Below are 12417 nucleotides of genomic sequence, written 5' to 3' on the forward strand. Positions count from 1 at the left end.
GGAGTCGCTGCAGACAATGACATCGGCACAGAGGTCTTGGGGGAGGAGAAAACACACCTCGTTTAAACACTGTAAACAGGTGAAAAAATTGTTTCTTTGTGAAGAAATCACAATTGGCTGTATGTTGTGATAACCTGCCATGAAGCAGTTGATATTCCAGATAACCGTGGGGACACTCACTATGAATTAGGCATTTTAGGCTCTCATCAAACCACCTCCTACCATGTTAACACAGATAAAGGGTCAGGAGGGAGAGGTCGGCCGGGATCCATCAGGTTCTAAGCAGAAAGCAGGACATGCAATGACAAGTAAAATGCTTACACAGCATATTGGTGATTGCATTTGTCCTACCTTGGTGACATTTGTTAAGATGGTTTTCTGATGCTATAAGCATTCACTGGGTTTCCTATATGTCCCTATTCCATATAAACATTTTATAAATTGTTCAACATACACAAGTGTAGAATGTAGCATTTGGGGAAGAGGTGGTTTCTTTCGCTGGCAGACCCATCTGACTTCACTAGATGGATCCGCGGGAACTTTACCAAAAACCGTCCAACCTTACTGAGAAGCAGTGTTTATTACTGTGTGTAGATATGCATCAATGCTACACGGCATTCACTTACAGGCATCAGGGCACCTGATAATGGAAATGTTAAAACAAAGCCAAATTGTTGAATAAATAAGTAATGATGACACGGTGCCAGGCAGCCTATTACCCTTATATCCCTCAACAAATCATCAAAACAAATACTGGCAAGAGAGCGCAAGAACACCCTATTTATTTTAACCCCATTCAATGCCAGTGTAGTTTTTAACAATTGAGGATTCCTAAACGCATATAAAGACCCCCACAATTGGTCATTTGGTAGGGAAAATGTTTTCCCTTTTTCATTAAATATCTAAAAATCCATCTAGAATTAAATGGTTAAGTTACTTTTAAGCAGAAATTTAAAATTAAAAGCATTATTTGCATGTTTTCGAGTGCCTTTTTTTCTAGCACAATGATGTACCTACCTGCAATTCCCTGTAGCAGCCCACAGACATTGAATATGCTTTTCTTCATGACGCTCTGTACGCACATGCTGAACACAGACACAAATGCCACAATACAGAGGATGGAGATGCCCACGGCTAGGAAGATTGCCGTCGCCTGCCAGAAGCCACTAGCGATCTCATTGAAATGTTCTGCGTAGGGGCCACACAGAGTGTCTCTCCGAGGGTCCTGCATCTGAGGCATTTTAATACAGCGTCCATAAATGCCCAGCGTCGGGCGATTTTCTTGGTGCCCACCTGTCCTGTTGTCCACTTCACCGTTTTTGGCTTTGCCAATTAACCAATCCTCGCTCATAAAGGCAATGAGCTCCCCGAAGGCAACTACAATGCTCAGAATGGTCCATAGCATCGAGCGACAGGTCACAATAACATGACACATCGTGAAGCCCACTGGATGCAGTCCGATGAGTTCAACCAGATGTGTGGAGTTCGCAAAACCGCTCGTTTGCAGCCTTTTCTGAATGAAACTATTTTAAAAAGCGATCTAAAAATATTGTTAAAGAAGTAATAATGAATCTTGAGGTTTTGTAATCCAGACAGGGATCTGTATTCTGTGAAAATGCTTTCTCCCTGCAGGTCGTTGGCTGCAGTTTCTTCAGCTTTAGAACGGATTCTGAAACATGATGCTTACTGACTTGTAAGGGAGTTCCCAAGCACGGCCCACAAGGGTGACATCATAAGCCTGCAGGAGAAAGACAAGGAAAAGTAGGGTTAGCCGTGGTGTCACGTATTGTCACAATGTATCCAACGCTACAAGTGAAGCTTTCCAGACGGCAGGACAAACAAACGGGAAATATCCCTGATCTCACATTATGGCGGCAGCCTGAAAAGCCCAGGTTATACAGCAGCTTTTACACGTTACGCTTTTCAAAGGCGATAGAATTCAGCTCTTCTGAGTCGTCTTGGAATTAAATGAATGACAAACTTTTTCCTTTGGTTTGTAACACCTCGGTGTGAGTATCCACAGCCAGGAACATTTTAGGCATTTTAGGTTTCATTACTCACAAACAGTCCAAAATTCACCGGGATGTTGTAAGATAAAAAAAAAGTAAAATAGTTTTTTCCAAAAATTAGGGGAAAAACATAATATCCAACATCTTAAACACATTTGGTATTTAGTAAGATATCTCTGATATTAAAATTACTAAAATTAATGGTAAAATGTCTAGAAACTAGACGCACTAAAATCTGAATAGAATTTATAGTTTAAACCAGCTGGTTACCACGGCTATGGAAGTATTGCGTTGGAAGCCACATGGTTAAATTCTGACTTGTCAGGAAGGCCCTCAGATATTTATTAGAGAATCATTATTTGAAAAACAAGGTACTAAAGCATCCCTTAAGAACCATTAACTCCGTGTTTCATACAACAGCCTAATCAATAAATCCTGGACGGTGCGTTTTCCGATGAGAGGCTTGAAAAGCACACCGTCTTTAAGAATTAGCCGCTAATGCTGGGAAATATTTTCCATTAAAAGCGAAGCCTTCTTGCAAAACAAATATTCCAATATATTACCGGCAGCCTTTCACCCGTTTCTGTTTCAGGACACACGGCGCCTATTATTGCACGTCAGGGTGAAGTCTCAAGGATCAATGTGACAGCTCATACACAATCGGGCACGTCTACAGGACAAGAGAGGCAGAACCTTCAAGGTTAAGCAATGTCATCCACTTAATGTTAACGTCAGCATGTAGGGAAGCACATGGCAGGAGAAAAACAGCCGAGAGGGGAAGTAAAAGTGTATGAGAAACAAAAACTACCATCATTCACATGATAAAGAGGTCCTTTCCCAATGGCATATATATATATATATAACATAACATATATTGTTAACTGATGGCTGAGTGTCCTGGGAGTTAGTGTGAAAGCAAGCTACTGTGCCCTGCCCTTTCCTTACATAATGCTACACTATGACACAAATGAACTTGTTTATGTTTAAGGATAAACTAGCGTAACCTTTTCCCCTTTGCTGTTCGCATGTAACAGACAGCAGCCTTGGTGAATCAAAGCGTCTTCTGGCGCAGCCAGACATCTGAGCTCAGTTACAGTAAACTTTCACAACACACGGGAACAAAGTTCCTATTTACTTTTCCGGGTGGGAATTTTGTGATAAGCCGGCAATGCCAAAGAGATCACTTCACACTGTAAATGATGTAAGCACAAAAAGACTTCAGTTAATCAGTGATGCAAATCCCACTCTGAAAAAATAAATAAGGAAAACTAAACAAATGCGCGGCTGTCCCTAGACTTTTTGTTGCAATGACGTAAGCGGACTGTGAATGGCAGTACCTAAATAAAGGTGGTCCTCTATTATACCATCCTAGTTTTTCTTGTTAGTACATGGACAGTATTCATCACTAAGGAATTCTTTAGACCTCGGAGTGCATAGGGGTTGCCCACTGATGACGTGTGCATGGTAGACAGAGACCGCCAGATGGTACTGCGGGTGAGAGGAGCTGCCGGGGTTCTTTTCAGGGGTGAGGGGCTGCCAGATAGTGTTGCATGCATGTGTGTAGGAGGGTGTTACTGGACAGTATTGTGTGCAAAAAAGATGGGTATGTAGACTAATTTAATAAAAACAGCCCTTTGTGGTGCAAGACAATTCTATTTCAACAGAGAAAATGTACGTAGATGTAGCTCTGGGGCCCATCTGAGGCACAAAAGAAGCCCCTCCACAATGTGTGGGATATGTGCGCCAAAGGTCTCCGGCTACAACAGCAATAGAACCTCGAGGAGCTAAATAACTCTTTAAATGCCACAGATTTATGCAAACAGAAGGCATTATAAAGACAGACAGGGTTTTTCCCCCGATGTGTGCCTCAGATATCGGCTGATTATTTCTATTAAGTGTTGGTAGAAAAGAGTTTGGTTTTTTAAACTGTGGCTACCAAGCAACCCCAGGAAGACCTCCCGGTCTTCAAAACATTTCACACACTAGTAACCACTGGAATTTCAACCAATTCACTACAGCCCCCCTCGGACAGGAGTCTGATTAAAGATCAACGACTCCACCTTTAAGTGCTTTTCATTGTGAGCATTCTCGGAATTAACAGAACCGACAAAATCAAAGAGCTTTTCCAGTTCCGCCCAACAAAAGCCTCAGAATAAATAAATGTTGGAGTGAATGCCTTCTAGTGATGCACAGCATGGGGGCAATGTTGACAGTAAAGATATATAAACTCCACTTGGATTTCCTGGAAAGGCTCGGGAAGACGGTCTGGTTCCCTGTGAGAGAACAATTTTGTTCGCATTGTGAGTTTGGTAGAAGTGAATGTAACGCGTCATGGATTCAGATTCTCACACAGTAATCATTTATTGTTTTATTTAGCGTCATCATATTCTGCAGTTCTGTACGACGGGTAAATAGGACCCATTGTACAGCGCTATGGAATTTGATGGCGCTATATAAAACAATAAATAATAATAATAATAATAATAATAAGTAGCCAACATAACATGGGCTGATATTGCCAAAAGTAATATATTGAAAAAAATCCTATAGGAATAAAAATAAAACTTTATGGAATATTAGCAAACAAACAAAAACTGGCAAAAACGGAACCCCAACATAAAAAGGGTCCCCACTAAAGGAGACTAAGCAACAAATGCAAACATAGGTTTCTGGAGGGAAAATCGGGAAGATTTATGGAGTCTTATGTTGCTGGCCTAATAAAACCTAAACGCAGAAAAACCATGTCAAGTTACATCACCTTTCGGGGCCTCCGAGGTCCGGAAAACACAGGTAACTTTACATCCTTTTCTATGTTCTCTTGTGCTGATGCGGCTAAATCTTTTTTATTATTATTATTAATTATTATTATTATTATAACAAAACTCTAGATGGTAAGCTGTTTGAGCAGGGCCCTCCTCGCCTGTGCTTTCTGTAAGCCTAATTGTTATATGTTGTATAATACGTGCTGTGGAATACGTTGGCCCCATATAAAATAATAAATAATAATAATGAAAATTTGGAGAAAGAAAGGTGCTTTATTCTTTTGCCTCCCAAAGTAAAAGAGTTCTACCATTTCACACCATTCCAACCCGGGGCAAGCACTGCCATGCGCCACGGAAATGACATATAATTACACACCTTATAGCTTGGGGGGCAAATAGATTTTTTAATCATATAAAAAGGAAATATTTTGGCATCCACTGTTCGTCTTTAGAAATCATCAACATGCATGACCCAAAGCAGGAAACATGAACCAGACAGAAAAAAAAAGACTCTCGCTCTGTGAGACGCGTATAAGTGATGGTCTTTCCATTCTGTCATATAGGATTAGTTTATCTTACTGTTGTAGCAACTTACAATAAAACAATCTGATTAGAGAAGAAAAAAAAAACATTTCTGCTGGAGGAAGAGCAGCTGCTTTTCAAGAACAACTGTGGCTGCAGCGCAGACAGACCTCCCCACCACGGAAAGGACGACGCAGACAGGGCACGGACCCCCAGATCTACCATTAAAAGGAACAAGCGCAATGTTTTCGGCTCTTTGCTTGCTGCTTAAAAGGGGAGTTATTACAAGTTTTAAGCACAACAAAGCTCGCTAATTAAACAATAACCTTTTCTCTTTGATTCCCATTGGTTAGGAGACTGAATGAAAAAGTTATATAAAAATATATATATAGTAATAAAACAAAAATAATTAATATTTTTTAAAAAAAAATAAAAAAAAAAAATAAAAAAAATCACTTTTTTGCTTAGTCTTGAATTCCCACATAGTTCTCTTACTGTGCAGCACGTTCCTATGTGAAACTTTGGGACCAAAGTCAGCAAGTTATTACTCTTTTTCGATTTATGCATAATACCGTCATATTCTATAATACTTTACAATATGCCACAGAGCATATCATTATTATTATTATTATTGTTTTATATAGCGCCATTATACTCCGCAGCGATCAATGAGATAAAAAAAAAAAAATGAGATATATATATATATATATATATATATATATATATATATATATATATATGTACATAAGTAGCAATTATCCGTTCCAATCCAATAAAGCATAGGAGAAGAAAATTAAAATCACAAACTGGTTATGTTAAACGCATGAGATCCCATGAGAACAATATAGGAGTCATGTTATATAGCTAACAGATGGGATATTTATCATCACTTGGCTAATGGCAAAATCTCAGGACTGGAGTGACTTCTCCTTCATGGAATTAAGTCATGAGATTTCTTTGGCAGATGATTTTAACTAGATGTGATGTCATTAACCTAAGAAGATCTATGGCACCGTTAGGCGTACATAGACATAAAGCATTTTTACATATAAGTTTGTCAAAGGGTCCAGTGATCTGGAAAATGTAAAAGTAAATGATTATCTAAAAAAGGTAAATCAGTATTTGCAAAAACAATGTATTCTGCAATGTTTTACTCAAATCACTAGGATTCAAACAGTTACAACGCAACATTTTCATACTATAATCAAAATGTATTTACTTACATACCAATAAAATATACTTCCATTATACCATAGGACTTGTGTATGCACTAGAGGCTCATGCGCAGTCTGATAAGGGACTGCAGGCAGCGTCTACAAAGTGAATTGCGATAATACTGTCAGCTCAAATAGGAACACAATTTTTACCCAAAAATTTCTTCGCAGGAAAAAAAAAAAAAAAAAGGCATGTGATAAATGGTTTTGATTGCTGTATACGATGATATTTATAGCTTAGATGGCCTAGGTACATCATCAACTTAACCCAATATCTCTTCCTTTTAATCAAATAACCCAATATCCTCGTGATCGAATATGAATATCCTCTATAGGAAAAAGAGTTAAAGGGACAGTTTACTGGCCCTCACGCATGTTAAAGTACTCTGGACTGCAGGCACTGTTCTCCATTGTGGTCTGACAACTCTTGATACTGATTGGCTGCTAAAAGCAGTAAAACCAGTAGCAGGAAAGCGCTTACATTAAAAATCATTGAAGTCAGAGCCACTGTTGACTGGAGGCATGTACATCATGTACACATTTCATGCATTAAAAAAAAAAAGGGCCGCGCAGCTATCAAATGTATCAACCTGCATATGTTGCAGTGCCCCTTTAATAACGTCCAACAGTTTCAACAGTAGCCGCTCATGGGCCATGGGCCATACACTCTGGGCCACCGGGCTTCCAGATTAAACACCAGCAGATAAAGCCATGTGTGTGTATTTTTTTTTTTGTAAGCACACATTGTGGAATAATGAGAAAAAAAATCTCAGTCAATACTTAAACTGAGGAAATAGGTAGACATAGCGCCGCATAAAAATAATGTGAATTTAAGAACTTGCAGCACGAGCACAAAGAGTATATTGTTGGGATGAACAGAAAAGGTGCCGCCGTCAAGAAGGGTCAGATTATTCCACGTGATTTTTCTCTGCATTCAGCCAATAGAACAAAGCGAGCAGCTGCTTTTCATTACACACGTCGCTCTGCTTCCCTAGAAATACAGCAAGTGATAAACGCTCTCTGAAACGGGCCTGGACAGAAAGTAGAGTATTCTGAACTTATACAAAATAAATGGAAGTTTTTAAACGGTTTGTAATAAATTATATCCGTCTACCCACCAGCGGGCATCCATCTGAACCTCCTACTATCTACGGATCGAATCACAACGTTCCAAAATGTTATAAAGAATAGAAAAAAATAACGTGTTTAAATTGTTACTATAAAGGCGGTTAATAACGCTTTGTTGTAAAGATAAAGAACACTCCAGCCGTCATAAGCGTGTTAAAGAATCTGATAGAGGCGTGGTCCCATTATATTTTGTGGGGTTGCTTCTGCAGAATCCCCCCCATATGAATTTGCCCCTTCTTCCCCCCCACAGCTAACTGTGTACGATATACTTACCGCCAGTCAGCTCCAGCGCTGGCTCTGTTAACCATGCGCGGAAAGCGCCTCCATTTATTTTACATGGCAACGCTTCTAGACTAGTCAGACTACAGAGACGGAGAAGCTGCAGCTTCAACCCGTTCAGGTTTTGGGTTTGTTTTTTTAGATTTGAAGAACGCATATTGAAGTACTCAGAGAACTTTAATGCGAATTCTTCTTTAATGGGGCATGTCCGGGACATTAAACTGTCCCTTTAACAGGTAGTTCCACAGCTTAAGAGCCACCAATATTACTGGAGTACAGTCACTAACATTTCACAAAGAATACATCTGATTATAATAGTTTTCATTAGCAGCATGTACAGTGAGATACAGGGTGGTATAATACGGAAGAAAAAGCATGTTTTGACAGCAGGAAGCAGCCGACAGGAAGGCAAATTACCATCATTTTCAAGTGAAAGTCAATTGCTTTATTGGGAGAAAAAAAACAGTTTGGCATGACCCATAAATTCCTTTTATTACATCATACAAAGAATTACTGGTGGGACTTTCTCCTTAAGCTGAAGCAGGTAGAGGAGTTATTTCATCAGATGTTGAAGAGAAATTATTATTTATTAAGCACTGACATAGTCCACAGTGCTGTACAATTTAAATTATGGCGCTAATACATGGCGATTAGATTCACAAACAATGGGATACAATGGGAGTTCGACATCTAGCCTTATGGCACGTTCATACAACGTTCCTGGAAAGAATGGTGGGCTCCTGAGGGCCACACTCGTGAGTTCACAATCTAAAAGATTGCAAGGGAAATGGAAAGTGTTAGGCGTCTAAAAACACAGAATAGAGGTAATTAAAAACAATATATAAAACGTAATAAAAGCATTCATGGAGGCATCATCCAAGGCTCAGACTGTGCTCTCCCTTACCGACGCCAAAATCAACACACTAACCAGAAACCCGTTGAAGAAGCCGGCTGCCGAGTCTCCCTCTGTGAAATCAAGCAAATCACAAGAGGTTTCCAACATAACTGCTGAGCATCATGCTTATTATTTTTGTAAAACAAGACTAAGGTCAGGAATCACAGCTTAGTCATCATTTGCATTGGGTATCTGGGGTATTTAGGCATAAAATACAAAACACATAAGACGCATTCCAGCTCTTGCTAGGGTGATGAGACCAATTGTCAAACTTTGCAGAAGAATCAGTTCTTATTACTAAACAATATATGTGTCTCATGATGTACAAAAAATATGTAAAATAAAGGCAGGTAGAGGTGGCATTATTTTTTTATTGTTTTATGTCAATATACAATGTGATAAACCTTTTACCAAAGTGCACATTCCACATAAATCTCTATGTAAATCTCTGCTGTATGCTAATTCACAATGGCATTATATCGCTTTATAATCCTTACACACCCAAGGGGGATAAAGTGTGGAGTTATTCCTGTAGCCTAACGTGACCAACGCTGCACAGGGGTCCAGCCATCGGAGTGGGTTAAAGCGCAGCGTGCCTAGAAAAGGGGATCTACATCTTAAATCCGATGGTGATCCCTCAGATGAGAACAGCTGTAGTATCTGTAGTAATATAATCTCGCCTACCTAAACTTAATTTAGGTTATTAACCCCTTAACGTCCATTGCCGGGTCAGGCACGTCATGCAAAACGGTCACTTAACGACCTATGACGTACCTGACACGTCATGAGACTTAAACAAGCTTAGAAAGTGATCAACGATCACTTTCTAAGCTTAAACGGTGTTGCTGTAATGCCTCGATGTCGAGGCATTCAGCAACACCGAGATCGGCATGGTGGGCCATGTCTGGCCCCTCCCCGGGGCGTCAACAGCCGCCATACATTGTATGGCGGCGGACGCCCGTTTTAAAAGCGTTTAGGAGGCGATCAACGATCACCTCCTAAACGTCAATGGTGTCGCTGGAATGCCTCGTTCAGGAGGCATCCAGCGACACCAAACACTTACCTCTGGGTGGGCTGTGACCGCTCCGGAGAGCGGTCACAGCCGCAGCTGCACGTTGTCTTCGCCATCCGCAAGATGGCGGCGGCCCGGGAAAAAGAATTATAAAGTTTTAAAAGTTGGCTAGACGGTCTCCAGACCCTCTAGTGAACTCTGGCTCCACTTGCAGGTTGAATACAGGTACTGCATTCAACCATACAAGTCAATGGAGCCCAGCTTTCTAATCACTATGTGATTAGGAAAATATTAAAAAAAAAAAAAAAAAATATAAAAAAAAAAAAAAAGGAAAAAAAGAAAAAGCTTAAAAAAAACATGGTAACATTTAAAAATTATTATGCTTTAGAGGAACTATCCAGTTCCAGCAAAATGTAAAAAAAAAGTCCAAAAAGAGTAAAATAAATAAAATAAAAAAATAAAGTTTATTATTATGAGCAAGTGCTAAAATTAGCACTGACATGGAAAAATTTAAATAAAAGCATTTCAAATACCCAAGGGGTGTCTAATTTAAAAAAATGAATGGTTTGATGGGGTAAATTGGAGTGGCCGGGCTCAAAGATAGGGCATAGGCACAGACTGACCGAAATGGGGGAAAAAAAAAGCGCACTTACAAAATGTGGCATTTTAACCCCAAACACCAGACAAACCCATACATGTGGGGTATGACTGAACTCGGGAGATGTTCCTGAATACATATTAGGGTGTTGTTTGATAGTGACGTATACCTGGAGCTATAAATTTATACCCAAAGTATAATTTGTGTGAAAAAAATACAAAACAAAATACTACCACAAAGTGTGGCAAAGGCTGGTGGTAGAATCTGATGCATGGAAAGGGTTAAATACTACCATTTTAAGTACCTTGGGGTGTCTAGTTTTCAAAAATATATGGTTTTATGAGGTAAATTGTAGTGGCCAGGCTCAAAGATAGGGCATAGGCACAGACTGACCAAAATAGGGGAAAAAAAGCGCACTTCCCAAATGTGGCCTTTTAACCCCAAACAGCAGTCAAACCCATGCATGGGTGGTATCACTGTACTCGAGAGATGTTGTTGAACACATATTAGGGTGTTGTTTGATAGTGACGTATACCTGGAGCTATAAATGTATACCCAAAGTACAATTTGTGTAAAAAAAAATACCAAAAAAATACTAACACAAAGTGTGGCAAAGGCTGGTGGTAGAATCTCATGCATGGAAAGGGTTAAAATACTAGCATTTGAAATACCTCGGGGTGTCTAGTTTTCAAAAATATATGGTTTGATGGGGTAAATTGAATTAGCCGGCTTCAAAGATGGTCCAATTAGGACATGGGGGCAGAATGACCATATGTAAAAGTTCCAAGTTAAAAAATGTGCACTTCCTAAATGTGGCGTTTTACCTCCCAAACAACCCAACAAACCCATGCATGAGGGGTATGACTGTACTCGGGAGATGTTGCTGAACACATATTGGGGTGTTGTTTGAAAGTGATGTATACCAGGAGCTGTATATCCATACCTGAAGAGCAATTTTAGCGATAAAAAACACAAAATAAATTACTACCAAAAAGTTTGACAAAGGCTGATGGTAGAATTAGTGCATGGAAAGAGTTAAAATTGTAGCATTTGGAATACCTTGGGGTGTCTAGTTTTCAAAAATATATGACTTGATGGGGTAAAATGCATTGGCCGGCTTCAAAGATACCCGAAATGGTACATGGGGGGAAGAATTACCAGATTTGGAAAAAATGGTTTTGAAATAGCAAAATGCTACTTGTACTTAATGCTCCATAACGTGCAGAAAAAAGCAAAAAAACATAAAAACATTGGGTATTTCTAAACTCAGGACAAATAGTAGAATATATTTAGTAGGTTTTTTCATTAGCTTTTTTGGATGAGTAAAAGATTTTTGGGGTAAAAGTCAGAAAATGTGTGTTTTTTTTACATTTTTCATCATATTTTATTATTTTTTTTATGGGAAATTAGATAATATGATTAAAACAATGGTATCTGAAGAAAGCCCTTCTTGTGCTGAAAAAAACAACATATAATTTGTGTGGGTTCACTAAATGAGTGAAGAGAAAATTACATCTAAACACGAACACCGCAAAAGTGTTAAAACAGCCTCGGTCCCAATGGTACAAAAGGTAAAACACAGCCTGGTCCTTAAGGGGTTAAACACACAGTGTATAACCAGACACTCAGACAAATAATCTCCTGCCATGTGATATACTTACAGTCAGCTGCAGCACTGGCTTGGAAGAGAGGCATTCTGGAACTGCAGCTTCTCCCAAAGACATGCACTAAGGCAGGTATAATGAATTCATATTAAAGTGCTTAAAAATGTACTTTAATACATACTCATTGTGCACGAGGCTACCTGGAGTGACCCTTTAATCTGGACATACAACTGTAACAACGTTCCTAGCTTTAAAGGGCCACACGCAAAAATGATATTATTGGCCTTAGAGAGAATATACTCATACACACTATGATCAGAGCACAATTACAGTTTTTAGGCAAGGCAATGATGAATAGAAGAACTTTCCATTATTCCGAAGACCCTCATTCGAT

At 39.3% G+C, this 12417-nt stretch overlaps 1 protein-coding gene across 1 annotated transcript in view; it reads right to left on the bottom strand.

The window, feature by feature from the left end:
* The window catches only part of LHFPL2 (LHFPL tetraspan subfamily member 2), a 30421-nt gene that overhangs the window by 11896 nt on the left and 6108 nt on the right, over nt 1-12417 (bottom strand). The window contains exon 2 of the mRNA XM_053447984.1: nt 1018-1738. Within this exon, the coding sequence (XP_053303959.1) occupies nt 1018-1435 (418 nt within the window). The 5' untranslated portion in view covers nt 1436-1738. The remainder of the gene's footprint in view (nt 1-1017; nt 1739-12417) is intronic.

Source organism: Spea bombifrons, chromosome 1, assembly GCF_027358695.1.
Source record: "Spea bombifrons isolate aSpeBom1 chromosome 1, aSpeBom1.2.pri, whole genome shotgun sequence".
NCBI lineage: Eukaryota > Metazoa > Chordata > Amphibia > Anura > Pelobatidae > Spea > Spea bombifrons.